This window comes from Rhizophagus irregularis, chromosome 25 (assembly GCF_026210795.1).
Source record: "Rhizophagus irregularis chromosome 25, complete sequence".
NCBI classification, from domain to species: domain Eukaryota; kingdom Fungi; phylum Glomeromycota; class Glomeromycetes; order Glomerales; family Glomeraceae; genus Rhizophagus; species Rhizophagus irregularis.
The window spans coordinates 3,332,052-3,355,693 of NC_089453.1; the positions used below are offsets into that span (position 1 = coordinate 3,332,052).

At 26.4% G+C, this 23,642-nt stretch overlaps 4 protein-coding genes across 4 annotated transcripts; 3 read left to right on the forward strand and 1 right to left on the reverse strand.

Moving 5' to 3' along the window:
* Positions 1-5,299: 5,299 nt before the first annotated feature.
* On the forward strand, positions 5,300-5,650 carry OCT59_017126 (uncharacterized protein; the record flags this gene model as incomplete). Its single annotated transcript, XM_066146156.1, has 1 exon — positions 5,300-5,650. One exon carries the CDS (start codon positions 5,300-5,302, stop codon positions 5,648-5,650), a length of 351 nt encoding a protein of 116 aa, XP_066003877.1.
* A 2,754-nt stretch (positions 5,651-8,404) lies between these two features.
* OCT59_017127 (uncharacterized protein) lies at positions 8,405-9,365 on the forward strand (the record flags this gene model as incomplete). Its single annotated transcript, XM_066146157.1, has 8 exons — positions 8,405-8,543; positions 8,632-8,643; positions 8,730-8,771; positions 8,842-8,907; positions 8,976-9,029; positions 9,108-9,143; positions 9,212-9,280; positions 9,355-9,365. The coding sequence occupies 8 exons, from the start codon at positions 8,405-8,407 to the stop codon at positions 9,363-9,365; spliced, it is 429 nt and encodes a 142-aa protein (XP_066003878.1).
* Positions 9,366-10,033: 668 nt separating this feature from the next.
* On the forward strand, positions 10,034-11,560 carry OCT59_017128 (uncharacterized protein; the record flags this gene model as incomplete). The annotated part of the gene is made up of 1 exon (XM_066146158.1): positions 10,034-11,560. The coding sequence occupies one exon, from the start codon at positions 10,034-10,036 to the stop codon at positions 11,486-11,488; it is 1,455 nt and encodes a 484-aa protein (XP_066003879.1). The 3' UTR covers positions 11,489-11,560.
* Positions 11,561-13,685: 2,125 nt separating this feature from the next.
* OCT59_017129 (uncharacterized protein) lies at positions 13,686-14,099 on the reverse strand (the record flags this gene model as incomplete). The annotated part of the gene is made up of 1 exon (XM_025330870.2): positions 13,686-14,099. The coding sequence occupies one exon, from the start codon at positions 14,097-14,099 to the stop codon at positions 13,686-13,688; it is 414 nt and encodes a 137-aa protein (XP_025167178.1).
* Positions 14,100-23,642: the final 9,543 nt, after the last annotated feature.

Below are 23,642 nucleotides of genomic sequence, written 5' to 3' on the forward strand. Positions count from 1 at the left end.
TTTATTACCTTTGTGAAATTCATTATATAAATAAGATGAATTGAATAAATATTCATTTCTTTCTTTTCTCAATCCATCAATAAATTTAGATAGTTGATTAATACAATAAAATTCAAGATATGCACTATATTTTGAATCCATAGGATCCCACCGATGTGTTTTAGGTATACTTAATGATATTTCATAATTTTCAATTTTTTTAAGTATATTATCATGTTTTTTTCTTAAAAGTTCTTTCTTCTTTATATTATTAATCTTTGTAGTTTCAATGCTAATAGTAGAATTATAAAATTTTAGTATTCTATTAATAATTGCAAATTATTACAATATATAATGCAATACACTAACTTAATACTTCTTAATTCCATTAATAATTCAAAGTATGCATGTTCTCCTTCTAAATGATGCTTAAATGCTAATGGTAAAAAAATATTAGTTATATACAATCTAACATATTTTAATAATAATATTTATACTGTACCATATTCAGAAGTCTTTTGTTTTTCTATTGTTTCTTCAATTAACTTGAAATCTATATTATGTTGTTGATTTAGAAGACTTAATTTTTCTAATGATTCATGTTCTACTTTTTTTGCATTTTTGTATCTCTTGAACAGATTATTTGCTATAATAAATAAATAATAATTAGTAATTTACTTTTAGAAAATAATTATAATCGATAATATACATTTCAAACCTAATTTTTCTACAGATTTTTGATAATGAAATTCAAGTGCTGTTCCTATAATATCCAATCTATGACCAAATTTCATATATTTAGTAGTTTTGGCAAATTTACCAAGGTAAGACCACAATCTCTCCAGTGATTCACCATCAGTAAGACCTACTGATTTAATTACCCTTGGATGGTATTTTTGTTGGCATTTTGATGTATGGGCATATGCATGAAATATAGAAACTGCCCATGTAAATCTTTCACGATAAGGGTAAAGGATATTGTTTGGATTGGCAATATGAGCATCAAGAAAACAAGCAATATCATATAAAAATATAAATTTCTGATTTGATTTTGAAAATTGCTGTTGAAAATGATCAATTAAACATTCTGCTAGAACATATCTAATTAAATTATTTAATAATTATTAAATTAATATGAATAATAATATTATAATAGTCAAATTTATTTATTACCTTTCACCCATATTACGCAAATTTAAAAATTTTAAGGGAATTCCATGCCGACATGTACTTCCAAATATTCCTGTATCATCTAAATGTTTAAATTTTTGAAGAGATTTTATTTGGTTAGTGGCCTTAAAATTGGATTCACATGATGTTGGCCCGGTCTATTTTTTTAAAATAAATAAATAAATAAATAAATAAAAATTAAAAATCTGATATATGTTAATAAATATATTAACAACTTATATAGCTTATAAATAAATTAATATTTACCTCGGATTTATTGTTATTATTCATTAAGTGAATATTAGTAGTTGAAGCTTGATTATTTGATAACAACCAACATCTAAAATTATCTTCAGAAATAATAAATCTATCATTAACTAATCGATTTTCAACATCATTTCCCGCACTTTTTAATCTTTTTAGCTGAAAGTTTCCATCAAATGCTATAATAGTATTTGAATTTTCTTCATTTGGCTAAATAAAAGTTGTAAAAATATTATAGTTAGCTTTTATTAATTATATTGATTAATGTTTTAATAAAATATTGGTCTAAAGAATGAATATAATATTTTTATACTATAAATATGAATTATTTATTTTGTTATAAATAAGTAAAAATAAAAATATACTTGTGGACATGCAGGACATCCAAACTCATTATCATTATTTTTATAAGCTTTTCTAAAATTAGTCTGAATTCTTGATTTCAATCCAAGATATTGATGAAATGAAGAAATAAATGAATGATATATATTCTACAAATTATATAAAATTAGAATTATTACAATAAAATTTTAATATATAAAGCTGAAAAACTTACTTGTGTTATAATTTGTTTACTTTGTAATGCTTCTAAAACTTTGCAAAATGCCAAATATGGCACATGTGCTTCAAAAAGTAATTTATAATAAAGTTCAAATACTTCAAAATCAAAAGCAAGTGAAGGGTTGCAAGGTGTTGCAGGAAATAATCCATTTTTGATTAATGAATTTACATTTCCATCACATGCTGGAAGCTGAATATAAAACCATCCTAAAATATAAACAATTAGAATTATAAATTATTAAATAACTGAAGTTTAGAAAAATTAAAGTTACTTTAGTTACCTTTTAATGTAATTGTTAAAATTCTAATTATAGAATGCTCACAATTTCCTTCACATAATTGTGGCAATTTTACATCATTTGATTGAATTTGAAAATTTTCAAATATAAGAGTACGATGAAATAAATTGACCTTGTGATGAAAAATATTAAAACATGAATTACAATAAAATATTTTTGTTCCACAATCCAAGCACCTTAATACAGCCAAATTATTACAATTAATGCAAGTTGCATTGCTTGGAATTGCTTCATTTTCTAACATAATATTATAAATATCATCCATCCCCATTTTCCAATTTGTTGAAAGTGTAATTTGTCTTTGTTGATAACTAATATTTTTGTGATTGGATTTATTATCAGCAAATTCTATTTCACCAGTATTTTCATATTCATCATTCTTTGCTTCTAAAATTTGCTTAACTTGAAGTTTTGTATAACTGGATGCTTTATACTTATTTATTCCTTTAGAAAATTTATTGTTTATAACTCTTCCAGCATCTTTATTATTAAAGGAAACTCTATAAGGTCTATAAAATTTTGGTCCTTTAAATGTAAAATAAAGCGGAAAATTGTTATTACATCTTAAAAAATTTAAACTTTAATTATATTGACTGACCTTTTTTTGTTTTAGTATTAAGAGTATTTTTCTCAAAATTCATAGAATTTATCTCTTTAACCTTAAATTTAATAAATAAAGATGTTTATATTAGTATTCATAAATTATTTTTAACATTATTAAAACATACTTTGTTGAAATCTGACATTTTATTAATTAAAAAAAATCGAAAAAGATCAATTATTAAGATAATCTCTTTATATGATATTAATGAATGATCGGCAAACAAAAATGCAAATCCAACTGTTACCTACGTAAATGATCATAAGATTAATATGAATTATGGAAAATGATATATGAATGTAGTCTATTTAATTAAGATACAACATATAGATAAAAATAATCTCTAATAATTAAATCCAAAAATGTGAGGCAACTCAAGTAATGAAGACAAAATGTTTTTAAAATTATGAAAACACAAGTTACAAGGATACAATATCTTCAAATTATTACAAGGATAAAAATATCCTCAAAATTATGAGGATAGCAATATCATTAAAATTACAAGGACAAAAATGGCCTCAAATTTACAAGTACAGCAATGTATATTCTCAAAATCTACAAGTACAACAATGTTCTCAAAATTATAAGGATAGCAATATTATCAAAATTATAAAGACAAAAATGTCCTCAAAATTATGAGGACAGCAATATCATCAAAATTATGAGAACAATAATATATATTATCAAAATTATGAGGACTAAAATGTTCTCATTACAAGGACATCAAATTTATAAGGACAACAATGTCTCAAAATTATGGGGACAGCAATATCATTAAAATTATAAGAACAAAAACATTCTCAAATTACAAGGATAAAAATGTCCTCAAATTATGAGAATAGCAATAACATTAATATTATGAGGACAATAATATCATCAAAATTATGAGGACAAAAATGTCCTCAAAATTATAAGGACAAAAATGTCCTCAAAATTATGAGGATATATAGCAATATCATCAAAATTATGAGAACAATAATATATATTATCAAAATTATGAGGACTAAAATGTCCTTAAATTGCAAGGACATCAAATTTATAAGGACAACAATGTATGTTCTAAATCTACAAAAACAACAATGTCTCAAAATTATGGGGACAGCAATATCATTAAAATTATATGGACAAAAACATCCTCAAATTACAAGGATAAAAATGTCCTCAAATTATGAGAATAGCAATAACATTAATATTATGAGGACAATAATATCATCAAAATTATGAGGACAAAAATGTCCTCAAAATTATAAGGACAAAAATGTCCTCAAAATTATAAGGACAAAAATGTCCTCAAAATTATGAGGATAGCAATATCATCAAAATTATGAGAACAATAATATATATTATCAAAATTATGAGGACTAAAATGTCCTTAAATTGCAAGGACATCAAATTTATAAGGACAGCAATGTATGTTCTAAATCTACAAAAACAACAATGTCTCAAAATTATGGGGACAGCAATATCATTAAAATTATAAGGACAACAACATCCTCAAATTACAAGGACAAAAATGTCCTCAAATTATGAGAACAGCAATAACATTAATATTATGAGGACAATAATATCATCAAAATTATGAGGACAAAAATGTCCTAAAAATTATGAGGATAGCAATATCATCAAAATTATGAGGACAAAAATGTCCTCAAAATTATGAGGATAGCAATATCATCAAAATTATGAGGACAAAAATGTCCTCAAAATTATGAGGATAGCAATATCATCAAAATTATGAGAACAATAATATATATTATCAAAATTATGAGGACTAAAATGTCCTTAAATTGCAAGGACATCAAATTTATAAGGACAACAATGTATGTTCTAAATCTACAAAAACAACAATGTCTCAAAATTATGGGGACAGCAATATCATTAAAATTATATGGACAACAACATCCTCAAATTACAAGGACAAAAATGTCCTCAAATTATGAGAACAGCAATAACATTAATATTATGAGGAAAATAATATCATCAAAATTATGAGGACAAAAATGTCCTCAAAATTATGAGGACAACAATATCATCCAAATTATGAGGACAAAAATATCATCAAAATTATGAGGACAAAATATCATGAGAACAAAAATGTTCTCAAATTTACAAGGACAACAATGTATGTATGTTCTCAAAATTTACAAGGACAACAATGTTCTCAAAATTATAAGAATAGCAATATTATCAAAATTACAAGGACAAAAATGTCCTCAAACTTATAAGAACAGTAGAGGACAGCAATATCATTAAAATTACGAGAACAATAATATTATCAAAATTATGAGGACAAATATGTCAGGACATCAAATTTATAAGGACAACAATGCATGTTCTCAAAATCCACAAAGACAACAATGTCCTGAGGACAGCAAAATCTTCAAAATTATAAGGACAAGAATGTCCTCAAATTACAAGAACAAAAATGTCCTCAAATTTACAAGGGCAATGGTATTCTCAAAATTTACAAGGACAACAGTGTCCTCAATATTTACAAGGACAACTATGTCCTCAATATTATGAGGTCAAACATGTCCTCAACTTACGAAGACAACAATGTCCTCAAGATTATGAGGACAAACATGTCCTCAAAATTTACAAGGACAACAATGTTCTCGGACAAATATGTCCTCAAAATTTACAAGGACAGCAATGTCCTCAAGATTACGAGGACAAAAATGTCCTCAAAATTTACAAGGACAGCAATGTCCTCAAGATTATGAGGACAAAAATCTCTTCAAAATTTACAAGGACAACAATGCCCTCAAAATTATGAGGACAAAAATGTCCTCAAATTTATTAAGACAATAATGTCCTTAAGTTACGAAGATAAAATGTCTACACTTATAAGGTCACATGATCACTGCTTAGTATTGGCCAATAAAAACCGTGGTTTCCATGGAGGATATAACCTATGCATTTGAGACATGATGGATAAGGTTATATCCTTTGCCGATCAGGCGAATGGGGTGCATCTAATAATCAATTCATCAATGTAATATATGAAAATCCCTGCGCCTGATCTATTCCTTATTTATCTGTTATTATTACACTAAATTGCTAAGTACCACACAGAATGTAATTTATGATGTAATAATTTCTTTCATTTATTTTTTTTTATTAACCATTACCCATATATTTTGTTCAAACTTATATTACTTATATTTGCGATCATTATTATAATTCTACAGAAATTCTTCTCTTAGATATGACTTTTTTTTGTAGAAATAATAAGTTGAATGATTTCTTAATCTTTCACGCTCGTTACTCACCAATTATTTAAAATAAATTCAAATTAAAAAAATTGACCTTTCATCAATCATGTTCATATTAATTTTTAAGTAAGATTTAAAAATAACAATAAATTAATAGTCTATTAAATAACAACCATTGATTTTGTTTATCAAATTATTTGAAATATTAATCAATAACAAGGATACTCATTTCATTAAGTATGACAATCAAATTTGTTAAACATAAATTGTATTCGCTGAAAAAAAAAAAATAAATAAAGTAAAATTTTAATTTTAAGTTATACTAAATATAGAAAGTACAATAATAAATCGTAGTATATTTTTCTTTTATTGGTTATGAGGCGAACTACCCCAGTGGCACCGACAAAAATTTAGCGATCACGTGACCAATTTTGTCGATCTTTCCCAAAAATGGTAAGCAGATTTAACGAAAAAATTTATTGTTATTATTTTTTTTGAATAAAGCTTACTACAGACATTTTCTAATTTTAAAATTCGTACACTATACCTAAATTTGCTTGATCTGCAAGTTTACATAGGCAATAAAGGTAGGTTTTGAATACAGAAATTTGTAAAATTAATTATTTACGAATTATTATATAAAAAGTCAAAAATTTATATTTAAAATGTATTTTTATCGTCTAGGTAAATTTGTAGAGCGTTCAAAAATACACATACCATGTAAGTTTAAAAAATTTATGGCATTTATATTGTGTTTTATTCTTATTTTTTTATTTTTTCGTTAAATCTGCTTACCATTTTTGGGAATGATCTACAAAATTGATCACGTGATCGCTAAATTTTTGTCGGTGCCACTGGGGTAGTTTATGAGGCGTAAAATACTACGCCTCAAGGTCACAAGGGCACAACATGAGTTTGATCAACAATTTGCATTTCACTAATTTATCTCGGAGTAACGAACTTAAAAATAATTATTTCTTTCTTTCTCATTATGTTCACTCTTCGATATGAGTTAATTTATGCAACAAAAAATAGAGCAACAACGTTAACAGATACTAATATTTATAATGATATACACAAACAATTTGAATTTAAAAAACAAACAGTCCTTGCTGATAAAATTCTTACAAATGATGAAAAAACTTATGCAATAAGATTATTAGTTGAAAATTATGATCGAAATAAAGTTAGAAATAATTCAGGAACAAAAAGAATTTGTGAAAATTGTAACCAAGAATGTTTAGCCACATTATATTGTGAATATTGTGTTCGAAATTATTTACAAGAAAATTTTCCAAATTGGACATCCGGGAATGATGATATTGATAATTTAATACAGAAATGTCAAATGGAATCTCTTGGACCAGAGAATATAGTTGAATGGATCCCATATAGTAATTTAGAAAATATTAAATATTTAACAAAAGGTGGATTCTCAGAAATTTATACAGCAGATTGGATTAATGGAAAGTATAAAGAATGGGATTCTGAAAAAAAACAATTAAAAAGATTTGGAAATTTCAAAGTAATATTAAAAAAATTAGAAAATGTTGAAAGTGCAAATCAAAGTTGGTTTGAAGAGGTTTGTATAATTATATTCTAAATTTATTGCATGAAATTATGCACACTTTGTATTAATATAAGCATTTTTACAAATTATTGTTTTTTAGGCTAAATCACATTTAACTATAAGTAATAAATGGGCAGATGTTGTTCGATGTTATGGTTTAACACAAGATCCATCAAATGGAAATTATATGCTTGTAATGATGAAAATGGATATAGATTTAAGAAAATATTTACAACAAAATCATAATCAACTTACATGGAAAAAAAGAATTAATATTACTTATGAAATAATCAATGCAATTCTTTTTATTCATAAAGAGAAAGCAATTCATAGAGATTTACATTCTGGAAATATATTATTTTCACAATATAATAATTCTTGGTGTGTTAGTGATCTTGGATTTTGTGGGCCTGCTGATAAATCTTCAACAAGTATATATGGAAATCTTCCTTACATAGCACCCGAAGTTATTGTTGGAAGAGAATATACTTTTGCATCTGATATTTATAGTATTGCAATTCTTATGTGGGAAATTTCATCTGGACAACCACCATTTATAAATTATGAACATGAAAATGATATTGTAATGAATATTATTAACGGTATAAGACCAAAAATTGTGCCAGGAACTCCATTAGAATATAAAAATTTAATGAAAGAATGTTGGGATGCTGATCCATTAAAAAGACCTGACGCTAATACACTTTGGGAAAGAATGCAAAGATTTAATTTAGATTATCAAAATATGTCTGATGAATTATTCAAATCAGAAATGGATAATTTAGAAATGAATAAAGCAGAAGAAAATTATACGAGTAGCAGATTATTTACAAGTAAAATTCACAACTTTGGAAATCTACCTGAACCAAGAAATGCAACAGAAGGTATAAGTGTATAATATTTATTAATGAATGTATTTATTTTAAAATATATTATTAATATTATCTTTTTTTTGAATTTATATTATAATAGAAGAACAAGAAGGTATAACCATATAAATAATGATTTCTACAATTTTTTATAATAATGCAGTTTTTAAAATACTTAATACTTTAATTTACTACTTATAGTGTTTCATAGTAAATTGTATGATTTTAACATTCCTAACAATAGTAAGTAATTATTAACATTACAGCGTTGGATTATTACATAATGAAGTTTAATAATTGTTATTTATTTTAGTTAATAATTTTAATAAATCAAATAAGCGAAATAGCAAATCATCAAAAGTAATTTCTATTTTTAGAGGTAATGTATTTTAATTATTGCCAAATCGAGATTGATTTATATATTAAATCTAATATCTTAATTTTTAGATAGTAATAAAAAATTATCTAAATTATTTAAAAAGTTGCAAATAAAATCAAATAGTAAGTAAATAACTAACAAAATAAAATCATCCATTTTATCAAATTTATTTATTAAATGCGACTTTATTTAAAATTTAGATGATGAAAAGGTAATAACTCAACAACATGTCGATGGTAGGTGAAAATTTTACGTAATAACAAACAATTTTTATACTATTTTAAGTATGTTTATTTTCTTATAGATGAAGACGAAGTATATAATAATCCAAATCTTCATTCGGAAGAACAAGATGAACTGGAAATTCCTGATGGTAAGTTCTTAAATAAATTAAATTTCTTTTTAAAGCAAATAATTAATTAATAATTTTTTATTTTTTAACTTTAGATGGATTTTGAATCATTTATTAATGTTTTGTTATATTTTAAATTATTATCAATTATTTATTTATCTATCTATTTATTTATTTTGGGTTATTTAAACACTAAGGCTAGAGTAGTAAATGTTTTACAAAATTCTTAGTTTGTAATTTAAATAATTTTAATAAATTTATTCAAATTAGTAAATGTATTTACTATCGTATATTGATTTAAAATTAAGTAACTTAACGTAAATTTATGTCATAAACCACGATAGATTATTCCATTCGTTATACATGAATTTATTAAAACAAGTTCTTTAACCTCATGAAAGTATGACAAGAAGCGACGTAAATATTGTGCACACGTTCTTTATTTATAATAAATAATTTAGATTGTACAATAACAACTTGTTTAAACTTATAAGTTTCTTAATAATTTAACGTATAATCAATATTTATAAGTTAGTTAACATCAAAATAAAATTATAATCCTTAGTTATTTGATGGTATGCAAAATAATTCACATAACAAGTATCGAAACATTTTTTTTATGAAAATCACATCTAAACTAACAATTTTTAACGCGGTTTTTTACATCGGTGAAACATTGTCGATCAACATAATGGTCGTACACCGGAATTTATATAAATATGTATTCTATTTGTTTATTTCCCCCCCCCCTATTTTTTTTTTTTTCAAAGAAAAATGTCCAAACTTAATAAAGATATTCTTTTCTTAATATTTGAGGAATTACGAGATAATCCAAAATTCCTCTTTTCATGCTTAATGGTTAATAGAGTTTGGTGTGAAACCATGATTCCAATTTTATGGAGGAACCCCTGGCACTATTCTATTAATTATTATAATAAAAATTCTTTATATTATATTCTTACTTCTTACTTGTCCAATGATATTAAAGAATTCTTCACAAAGAAAAAATTCAACATTCCAGGTCAATCACTTGCATTTGATTATTTGTCTTTCTGTAGGAGCATTAATATAGAAATTATAGATGTTATAATTTCCATTGGATCATTAGAATATAATCGATTTCTTTTACAAGAGGAAATTTATAGTTTCTTGATGAAGAAATGTCCAGAAATAAAGTATTTAAATATATGTGGCACCTATGATATACTACACTTTCCAGAAGCAAAGTTCCGCCTTGAATCACTTTGTGAATTAACGTGTCACACATTGATTAATCCCAAGTATTTTTACAGATTAGCACATATCTGTCAACAAATACAAAGAATCATCATTATTAATAAAAACTTAAAAGCTAATCCTGGAACTACTAGATTAATCGAATTTCAAAAAAATTTGAAATATTTTGAATGGGTAGATGAATTTGAAGTAGAAAATGACATGTATTATTGGGAAATGTTGGAAGATCCTTATACAGAAATTTTTAATGCATTAAAGAAGCATGTAAATACTCTTAATCATTTTCAGTTTGATAATTCATTAGATAATTACCATGATGATGGTGATTATACATTTCTACAAGACGCACTCCTAGGACTTCATAATATAAAAATATTGAAAATCAGTTCTCCTCTATTGTCAAATAATGATGATTTTAATAAAAAATTGGAAATGATGGCTTATCGTAACCTTGAGTTTATAGAAATAGATTTTATATATATTTACCAAGTTAATTACATAATTAAAAATAGCTTATTTCTTAGAGAATTAAGGATCAATCATTTTTGCGTAGAAAAAGATTCTTTTATTGATGATTCTCTTAATTTTATTCGTACAATTTATGAAAATTGTTTTTTAATTGAATATTTAACAATTCCTATGTTTCCATTATTGGAAAATTACTTTATTGAATTTGAAATATTACTTAAAAAATGTCAGAATTTACGATCTTTATATTTTAAAGAAAAATATGAAAAGGGGAAAGATTTAGAATATGGGGATTACTTATCAAATGTGTTAATTAAAGAAGCATCAACAAATCTAAGAAAAATAGGGATTCCTCATGGTATTAGGTTTTCTTTAGAAACTTTAGAGGCATTCTTTGAAAAATGGAAAGGACGACAAGCAATTTCCATTCATTTATTTGAGTATTATATTTATCAAACTGATTCATATATGAAACTGGTCGATAAATATAAGATTGAAGGAGTAATTAAAGATATAAACATATAGATAATTCAATTGTATTATTGAGGGAATTACTACTCATTTTAAATAAAGACTACAAATTTCGCGATAATCGAATAAATCTCAGTTTCTATTCTTATGAATAATATATTTTTTTAATATTCTAGTCCTTTTTTATATTGACTTATCATACTAAGGCTGATAAGTATAAATTGATCGCTTATCGATTACAGTAAATAAGGTTAATGCGGAAAATGTTTTCAATAAACGTTTTTTTATATTATTTTATTGTAGGGAATCGGTTATATTATATTATGAATATATCCCTTAATTACTGTTTAACTAGATTAGGTTGATATGCGGCGTCTTCGTCGCTGCCTTTTTCCATATAAAAAAAGAAGAAATAAAACGCTTGTAAGTGTTTCATTAAAAAAAATGGTTTAAAAAAAAAATGCTCAAGTTCCCACCTTCAAACTCATCTAGAAAAAAATTCCTGAGTCAAGTAGTATTTTAGCCGACTATCCAAAATCCCACATCCTGTTTCTTCTTATCTTTGTTTCATAATCTTTTCAAAAACTTCTTGATATTTCCTGTGAATATAAGGGTTAGGTGACTAGGATATATATCTAAGGCTAAGTAGTAAAGCTGATTTTTCACCAAATCCCCATGTGTCTAGACTGTCTAAAAAAGAAAGTTCAAACTGTTAATAAATATTTCGTTACTGTAAAAATAAAAAAAAAATAAGGAAACCTAATAACCTACCCACTAAATTCCAACACGCTTAAAGGCCAAAATGAGACAAACTCTAAAAAAAATGAATTAGTACTAAAGACGAAAAAAATAAATTAAAACCCCCAAATTTACTTACAATTTCATAAGAGATCGCTAAAACTAAAATGTACCTATCTATAATTTTTTCACGTTAAGAAAAGTGGTTAATTTAGGTAAAAGTGAAGGATGAAAAGAGGAAGAGAGGAATAAAAAGAGAGGGAGAGAACAAAAAAAGGAAAAAGGAAAAAATGGGAGAGGAAAGGAAAATAAAAGACAGGTAAAAGGGGAAGAACGAAAAAAAAAGAAAAAGAAAAAGAAAGAGAGGGGGGGAAAATGAAAGAAAAGTTTTGTTAAAAAAAAAAAAGTTAGATCAAACATTAGTATTAAATCACGTGATACGCGTGATACATAATTTCGAATCCTGAATGTAAAATAAAATTTCTATTTTTGTGCAAAAAATTAAAATTAATGGTTAATTTCCATTTTTTTGCACCACTTACACATGAAACTGTGCTGCTTAAAAATGAAATATATGAACAAAATTCGGTTATATGCATACGTGTTAAATGAATATATTCTTTACAAAGAAGTCTTACATCAATTTTTTATAATATAATCCATTATCCGCAGCGGCATGTACATTATAATTGTAACTCATAAAAAATTTTCTTATTATAGTATACAGTATTTCAGCGCATGGACAAAATTATCCTTTATACATTAATCAAAAAAAAAGAGGAAACCATTGAATTTGAGTTAATAACATTTAGAGTTTCATTTATAATTTTGATGGTATGTTTTTCTTCAACTACCATAGGATATATTTTCCAATTACAATTGGGATACGTCTTTTGTGGGGCTAATCGTAGGAATATCAGCAAAGTAGTAATGGAATCGACATTAGTGATATTGGAAAATCAACTGGAAATTTAAGAATAACTGGGAAAATAAATCTATTTTAGAAAAATTCTTCGCCTTTGCGTGGTTTTCTGAATATTCATTTGGTGCTGACCTTCTCAATGATAAATCTTAAAATTTGATGCAAGAATTATACTTCATTTATTTAAAATATTACTCACGCATTTGATTCATAATTTTTTAAAAAATTATTATATCGCTTTTAAATATTTATGTACCGTATTATTTGCAATAATGTTCAGAACATTCGACCAACTTAAATCAATGATTCTTATGTATTTTAGTATCTTTATTAGAGTTTTTAAGAGCTAAATAGTAAAATAGAGGAAGCTACCAATTATTCTACTATAGCTTATAAATAAATAATATTTAATTCACAAAATCATCAACCTTACTTTCATCGTCAATATCTATAGTACCTCTTAATTGTATTGAATTAGATACTTCCAGTCGATTAATTGAGAGCCACAAACTATTGAAACAATAAAGTTAATAAAGTTAATAATTATTTAAGTAAAAATAAAATTTTTAAATAAAATATAAAATACCTTCATTATTGACATATGAAGTAATAATGGGGTTTTGGTAATACATTGCCAAATATAAACGCTCTACTAGTATATACAGCATCAGAATTCTTTTCATACGAAGTTGAGATGTTTGGTATTTTCTTATCAACTTCTTCAAATGCTGCTTTAATTTCTTTTCTTTTATAACCAAATTTTTCTACTTTACCATAACTACTACCTCCAATAGAAACATCCCAAAAATCAAATATATTTCTTAATTCTTTGGTTGTTGGTCTTTCATTTGGATTAGCATCCATGCATTTATAAGCTAATTTCTTATAAAATTCAGGAGTTCCTTTTCCAAATTCTGGTCTGAGTCCATTACATATGGCTAATGTTAAACTTAAATCATGTTTTTTATTGTAAAAAGGTGGTTTTCCTGATGATAATTCAGCCATAAGTTATGGCTGAATTAGCCCATAACTACACCTACACTATATATATCGGATGATTATGTAATCTCTAATTCTTGAAATTCCGATGTCATTGTCACAATGATCATTATTACGCAGTACGCAGTTCCGAAGTTCATTGTATCATTTGATCTACAATTCCTTTGTCACAATCACTTCCCCTTTGTGATAATCATGTCGATCTTATTACCATTGTTCACAATCACAGTGATCTACAAATTCCATTCATTGGTTCCTAAATTTGATATTCTAATTTTCAAAGGTCACAGTTTAACGTCATTTGCGGACGTAATTACTCCTGTAAATTTGCGTCGAAAAAAAATTTGAACAGTAAAAATAAATATCAATTTTTTTTCTTCAGATTTATGATCTTTCACAAATTGTGCATTTGTATTGGTTATTAACACGTGATTATGATCGAGAAAACGGCAATTTATTTTTAATTGTTTGATCGGTGTGGCTTAGAAATTTTATAAACGACCAAAAAGGTATTCAAAGAAAAGAGTTCTTATATTTCTCGTATACCAAAATTTTTAAATATCATTTTTATACGTTTTTTTTATAGGCTTTACATATATTTAATTAACAAAATAATCTTTAGAACAAAAATAATCACAATAATGTCATGGTTTATTTCTTTCATATGATTGATTTTTTTAGTCCATGCACTTTGATATATAAATCTGTACAGTATGATGAGCCAAAAATATTATTAAATTTGAAATGCTGCATAAAATCGAATCATCACACTTTTGGTGTCGTACATTCTGTAAAACTACTGTTTTTTATTCTAAAAAAAAAGAATGATCTAAAAATAGCTTTTTTATAATCGCAATAAACTGAATAGAATTATCACCACTAAAAGAAGGTAAATTAATTAAGTTTAAGTTCGTATAATTGTATAAAGATCTGAATGTGTATATTATTTTTGTGTGATAAATGTTGCTTTTTTTCCTATTAAGATATAAATTATACAATAATGAAAATAAATTATTAACTGTTAAATAAATTAAATTTGGTATCAGGTTATTTATACTTAAACTAGAGGCCTCCAGTCTGACCTGAATTTAAATATATGACTTGGCTTGGTTTGAACCTGCTAGTATTACTTTTTTGTGAATATAATTTGATTATATTTATCTCGATTTAAACCGATTGACCGGTTACAATTAGTAAATTTGTTTTGTTGGCATTTTTCTTTTATTATATTTCTTTGCTTAAAATTAAGCAAACAACTGACCTAGGTTCAGGCAGCACTAAAGCTTTTGACCGGATGTTGAATTCATTTGCAATAATAATATTTTTTAACTGACCAGGTGATAAATTTGTAACAAAAGCTTCAAAATTGATATTACTGATAAATTTGTTTAATTTTGCGATATAGATTTTTTAAAAATTGTGTAACAATAATATAAAAAACTGAATTTTCATTATCATCTGAAAGTTTAAAATGTAATACAAATTGTAACAAATTGGATAGCTTGAGTTTTAATGAGTAATAAATATTGTTAACAAATATCTTATGCAACCGGTATGTAAGAATGAAATAATGAAAATGAATATATTATAATTTAATCATTGGTCAATTAAAAGGCCATTTTTTATAATTTGTAATGAAGAAAAAATATTTTTTAAAAACAAGATCGGCCAGTTAATCTAAGATTTATTTATAAGAAAAACACTTGTTTATTAAAAATTATTTAAAAAGCATTTTTAAAAAAAAAGTTCAAAAGAATCAGCCGTTTTTTTTTTAAAAAAAAAAATACATAAAATAAAAAAGCTTATTTTTAATTGTAAAAACATTTTTATTATAAAGTATTAAAGGCTATAATTTGCGTAATTAACACCAGCATGTTACAATGATCCGAATTTTGACGATAGTGTTGTAACTGAAATTGAAATTTGACTGAATTTAAAATTCAGATACGGGAATTTCTGGGAAAGCCGATTGAAATTTAAATTCAGATATGATCTTCAATAAATTTCAGTTAAATTGGGATTTCAGATACGAGGTTAACTGAAATTAAAATGTCTAAATTTCAAATTCAGATACAATTGGAATTTCAAATACAAAGTTGTCTGAAATTAAAATATCTGAATTTCAAATTCAGATAAAATTGGAATTTCAGATACAGGGTTAACTGAAATTAAAATGTCTGAATTTCAAATTCAGATAAAATTGGAATTTCAATTACAGGGTTATCTGAAATTAAGATGTCTGAATTTTAATTTCAGATAAAATTCCAATGTCTGAATTTAAAATTCAGTCAACTTTTCCAGAAATTCCCATATCTGAATTTTAAATTCAGTTAAATTTCAATTTCAGTCACAACAAGTGTAATAGGCCCATCTCGGTTGGTCAATTCGAGCAAATCAAACAATAGAAAATTCTAATTATAAAAGCATTAGTAATAATTTTATATTGAAGAAAAATTTTGTTATCATTATTTTTTGATGTCCAGTCCCGTGGTGTAAAAATTTATTATTAAATCCACAATTATGTAATTATAATTGTAAAATAAAAAAAAAGTTTATTTGGTTAAATATAGCGATATTTAAAGGTATTTATTTATAATTATACCTTCCAAAAATAATCATTATAAAACATTCTAAACCATATAGCTCAACCTACATCTATTTCTATTTAAAAAAGCATAACGATAAAATCAAAACATAAGAAACTTCTAATTTTTAATTTAATTCTTTAAAAATTATTACCGGTGGTGACACATTCACGTCTAATTAGCCTTCTCTAGTCAACATATGTAATTAAACCTTATCATTAAAACATTATTAATTATTTTTTTTTTAACTTCTCATGCAATACCGCGGCACTGCAGCTAATAATAGACAACTGTTAATACTAGTAATGTTAATCAGAGAATAAGATGCATAAAATACTTTAAACTGGTTTGTTTTCGTTACCTTACATACTAATACATACTAAAATTTACAATTTTGACTATTTAATCAAAACTTTCTGTCAATTATGATTATACAATATGTTTATAATATGAAATTATGTGATACTAAAATACAAGAAGCTATTGTTAAGGAACATTTAACGAGTCAACTGCAGACGATCTGCAGAAAATGGGAATCTGGCGTGGCGTAAAATAAAGTAAAAAATCGTGAAAAAATATTGTAAAAAACAAACTATTGAAACTTTAGATAAATATTATGTATTAATATATGTTGGTATTGAATGGGTTCACATAAAGAGCATTATTTAAGGAATGAAAATCGGGTATCAGTTGACTCACGGATCACTAATTAAACTATTACGAACACATTTTAGCAACATTCACGAATTTGACACGGAAGCTTTAAAAAAGTGTACCATACAAATTGGAAATTTTAGAAAACCAATTTGCGCTAAAATCTTTATTATTAATCTTAACAATGTCACTATAGAAGAAATTGTTTAGAGATGATTTAGTATTCTATACATTTTTTTTTTGTCAATAATTTTAATGTTTGAATTATTTAGTTAAAACTAACTGTAGCCTGTTGCGTTGCAACAGGATGAGTTTAAATCAATATAACAATAGAATTTTTGTTTTATATTTATATGAATTAGATTTTATATAATATTAGCAAGTTTTTTATTTTCTAAGTAAAAAAAAATACACTTAATCTAACTAAAAAATCACACATAGGATATTTATTTATTCAATAAAAAGTATTTATTATCGAAAAAATAGAAAAAATAAATTAGTAAATATTAAGAAAAAAATTATTGAAAATAAAAAATCATGTACACAGCAATCCAATAGATCCGATCACCGATCTAGAGACGACGATGATAAAATATGTATAAAAATAAATAAATAAATTACACAAAAAAAACACAGTATTAGTATAGATTATATAGAGAAAAAAAGCAGGATGAAAATATTAAAAATTCAGTCTTAAAAAAAATTGAAAAAAAATTATTAAATCTTGGTTAAAAAATTCCGGTAGGTAGCAAGTAAGTAACGGAAATTGGCTAAGTAAGTAACATAAAATTACTATTTTGGGCCAATTTACGTTACTCTCCAGTCTCTCCTTATATAAGGCACGGAACGTAAAGTCAATTATATTTACTTTACGTTACTCCCCTTACTAATATAAACTTTGATTTATAAAATGCCTTGTGGCGCCTCAACCCTTTTGTATCTCAAAATGGGTTATATAAAGTACTAAATATCATCTGGGTTTTTCCAAATATGTCACATGATGTACAATATTTATTAACCGGCTGATGTTTGATTTTTTAACTTAGCTAATTTTTGATCGGCTAAACTTAAAATTTTATTGCGAAGATATTTTTTTTAAAATTTTTTTTGCAAACATATTTATTCAAAATAATCTTATTTAATGAGATTTTATTTGCAAATATTAAAATTTAAGTCCCACATTTTCGATTTTAAAGAAAAAATTTACTGTATTTATTTTTAATGAATTGATACAAATAAAAAATAATAACATTAAATAAAAAAAGATAAGTAAATTACAATGATCAAGGAGAAAGATGCTAATAAAAAAATGAAATAACAATGGAGTAATGGAAAGTAATAGAGGAAGAAAGGGAGTAAAAAGAGTAATGAGAAGTGATAGAAAACAAAAAGGAGAAATAGGATATGATGGATGATGAAAAGAGTGATGGGAGACGAAAAGAAGTGGTGGGAAGATGAAGAGGAGTGATGGGAGACGAAAAGAAGTGATAGAGACGAAGAGGAGTGATGGGAGACGAAGAGGAGTAATGGGAGACGAAGAGGAGTGATGGGAGACGAAGCCCTATAAAAAAAGAAAATTCGGAATTTGTCCTGAAAAGTATGGAAAATGTCCGGAAATTTTCCGTGCGTCCGGAAAACATTCGGAAACGGTCATGTTTTGGAACATTTTCCGGACGCTCGATTCTGGACAAATTCCGGACAAATTCTAGAGTGTCAAGAAAATGTCTGGAATTTGTGCGTCCGGAAAATGTTCCAAAACGTGACCGTTTCCGAATGTTTTCCGGACGCACGGAAAATTTCTGGACATTTTCCATACTTTTCAGGACAAATTCCGAATTTTCTTTTTTTATAGGGAAGAGGAGTGATGGGAGACGAAGAGGAGTGATGGGAGACGAAGAGGAGTGATGGGAGACAAAAAGGAGTGATGTGAGACGAAAAGAAGTGATGGGAGACAAAAAAAAATGATGGGAGACGAAAAGAAGTGATGGGAGACGAAAAGAAGTGATGGGAGACGAAAAGGAGTGATGGGAGACGAAAAAAAGTGATGGAGACAAAAAGAAATGGGAGACGATGAGAGACGAAAGGAAGTGATGAGAGACAAAAAGAAATGATGGGAAGTAAACAGGAGAGATGGAAAATGAAAAGATGTAATAGAAATAATGAGAGATGAATAATGAGAAGTAATATGAGGTGAAAAATGATGAGAGACAAAAAATAAAAAAAAGATCATGATAGGAGGTTGGGTAATGATAAGAAACCAAGTAAAAAATAAAAAACAAACAATAAAGTAAAAAAAAATGAAATTAGTAAGAAACGAAATATAAGATAAAAACGAAATAAAAATTAAATAAAAAATAAAAAAAAGCATACCTTCATTAATTTCAGAACTGAAAGAACTAAAATATCTAAAAAAAAACGAAATAAAATTAGTGAAAACCGAAATATGAAACAGAAACAAAATAAAAAATAATAAAAGATGAGTAAGAAACGAAACAACTGAACCTCCGGAAGAAACCAAGGAAATGAACCTATACTGAAAACGAGATTCGATAAACAAATAAACATGACGCGATCATGTGGCAAATATAAGGAGTAACGTAAAGTATTTACCAAAAAAAATTACGCTCCGTACCTTATATAAGAGAAGTAACATAATAGATCATGTGACTTTACGTTACTTACTTTGCCAATTTCTATTACTTACTTTCTATATATTCTATAGTATTTTTTTTTATAAAACTTAGTAACCATCAATTAGAATGTGTCTGATAAGTAATAATGTTATTATTTTAGCTTATATACGTTTTCAATTTCATAATTTATCAGTACTGAAATAAGAAATAATGGAACAAAAACTGCACGTTAATTTCATAAATTTCTTCTGCTGGAATTGGGCATTTGTATATAATTAATATTGTTACCATCGATTTTTGATGATTATTTAGGTAGTAACAGAAGAATGATTAAGGATCGGTTAACAACTGGTAAGGTAATAGTAGAGTGTGTATATGATAAATAGCTGATAATCGAAAATAAATCGTGTAAAAATAGGCAAATGATGTATAACAAAGGTTAACAATTGATAATGAACACTGTGATAAATAAGACGAATTGTTTATCTATAAGAAATCGGAAACAAATCAGCAGGGTTTATTCATTAACAAATAAAATACAATATTACTGCTAGAGTTTGGAACCGGATGCACCATCCGGTTTTAAATCCGGTTCTACCCGTTTTTTTAATGATTCGGTTTAATCCGGATTTATGTTATAAAAACCGGTTTGCATTTAAAACGAGTGCAACCGGATGCCCAAACCGATTTGATATTAATGAAAATTTATGCTTAATATATCCGATCATTTTTATATAGATTTTAAAAATTAGATTAGCAAATTTGCAAATTTTACAAATAATATGTATATTTAATGGAAAAAAATAATGAAAAATAAAAATTTAATTATTAAATCATTTTACTATATAAATACAATTATTTTTCGCAAATAACTGAATGAATGATTTTAAGTGCTGATTATTTGCGCAACAAAAATATCACTTTATTATTTAATAAGCAAAATTTATACAGAAACCTAAGTTACATATAGCTACTAGGCTAATTTAATGGAGGAAAAATATCAAAAATATCACTATTTCTCTTTAAAAACAACATTTTGTTTACCAACTCTGGAGATAATCGGGTCCGCCTAGCAGATATGTGATTGCCAGCATCAGAGAATAGACGCTCACTAGGTACTGATGCTGCAGGGATGGATAAATACTTTCTTGCAATTTGAGCTAAAATTGGTAAAGTAATCTCATTAACTGACCACCACTTTAATGGATCATCCTTCAATCTGACTTGTTTTTGTTGCAAATAAAGCATCACTTCATCATCATCTTGCACTCTTTCCTTATTAACTTTTAGTGCTTTAAAAATATCATCATCATCATCTGAAGAGCTTATAATACTATTGATACTATTTCGAGGTAGAAAGTCCTTTTTTGCATTATACAATTCTTGAACTAATTGTTTAGCTTCATCCTTACCATTACCATTACACCAATCAAAGTTTTTGAAGCGGGGATCCAGAAATGTTGCAACAAGCATAATATTAGATGGCACTGTCCAAAGCTCATCTAAAGATAAGAAAATGGCAGCACGAACTTTTTGCAATAAACCTTCTGTATTTACTGGCTGTAAATATTCTACAGTATTTATATCATCCAAATTTGATTCAACTGGATGAGATGTGGATGCACCACCCCTTCTACGACCTCGACCTTGACTCTGACCTCTATTTTGTGTATTTCCACGTCTTTGGTGGTGAAATTGATGATGTGAATGCTGCCAATATTGTCTTGTTCCACCTGATGGAATATATTCATCATCACTAGCCACATCAGAATCCTCTTCTTCACCATTAGATCCATAAATTAAACTAAGATAGGTATCTAAGGTTTCATTTTCTTCCTCATTTGGTGCAAAATTATTTTTAAGTAAATACATATATGGAACAACAAGACTTAATGTTGGATATTTTGCACCACTAATTTTACGTGTTATAGTTTCAAAAGGTTCCAAAGTGACAATCATTTTCTGGAGAAATCTATTATTAAAAATATATAAACATTAATGAAAGAATTTAATTTGTCTAAAAAAAATAAATAAATTTACATTTTTTCATCTGGACTTAAGCATAATCGTTCTAGCTTTTCACCTTCTTTTTGAGATGCTCAGTCAGATTTTGAGAGTAAATCTGTAGATACATTTCTCATGAAATTATGTAACTCAAGAATTCGTTTCCACGCTAAGTATGTAGAATTCCACCTAGTTTTGACATCTGTCAAAACTTCTAGTGGATTCATATATTCATTTTCAGATAAATTTATTTGGAAATTTTGTTGTTGTGCTGAATGAAGTCTTTCAGCCTATTTAGGTAAGCGAAAAAAGGTCTGTAAACTTTTTATTCGACGATGGAATGCTTTACATTGCTTTAAACCTTCCATTACTAAAAGTTGCAAAGTGTGTGCAACACAAGACTGGTGTTGAATTTGGTCAAGATAATTTTCTTTTAATAAACGAACTGCTTTTACCATATTCATTCCATTATCAGTTGCTACTGTAAAAGCTGTTGATTTCAGATTCCAACTTTCTAATATTTGAAATAATTCTTCACAAATAACCTCACCAGTGTGAGGATAAGGAAGGTGGTTGCATGATAATAGAGCTTCTTGAAACTCAAAGTCCGCAGTTAACCATGTTGCAGTCACACCAAGGTAACCATGTCGGGATTTAGATGTCCAAAGATCAGTCGTCAGGTGTACTGTTACTGCTGTATCTTGTAATAAGGATTGAAGTTGTTTTTTACTCCATGTGTATGCTAAAAAAAGCATTTGTTTAATAGATTTATCACAGGGAATTTTATAACCCGGTTCACATGTTAATACAAGATCTTGAAATGCTTGATTTTGTAATACAAATAAAGGTTGAACATTTTTGATAATAAAAGCAGTAACTTTTCTGGTGATTAATTCTTGTCATTTAGGAGAACATGTTGTCGAAGGATGATTTGCGAGTTCAGCAATTGGCTAATAGATAATATTTATAGTTTATAAAAAATTTTTGTACGACATAATCACATGACTTAATTAAAAAATGAAATACCTCTTCGTGTTCATCCAGATATTCTGAATAATTATCCTTAGTTATATTATGTTTATCTCTTAAGTGTGCTATGAGATTAGTTGTATTCCCACCTTTCCGACTATAGCCATAAGCTCTTTTATTTGTGTTGGCAAAATTTGATTCACAAATTTTACAATAGGCAAAATCACCATCTACGCGAAAAAAAAATATTGTATGGCTGCGGTTTTTTCGTGTTGAGGAAATTTGCTGATGTTGATTTTGTATAATGGTATTACTCTCACTTATCGTGGAATTAGTATCATCAATCGTTTCAGAGTCAGAAAATGTGTATGGTGAACTTGACATTTTAATAGCAAAAAAAGAATGTCTACAAGTTTTTAGAGAATGCGGTGATTTAAACAACTACGTGTGAGAATTATTTTATGAATTCATTGTGAATTTTCATGAATTCATGGAATTCATGTGAGAACTATTTTGATTATGATGTAGTTTGTTTGGAAAAAATTAGCCGCAGCCTAATCCCGATCTGGTTTAGATACAGATCATTGTATAATTTCATAAGGAACGTGCAGCTCATTATTTATTCGTTATAGTAAAATGAAATGATCTACATCACGTGATCATTAAGCTGTTTATTTTGTTTAAAAAAAATGATATGTAATTGA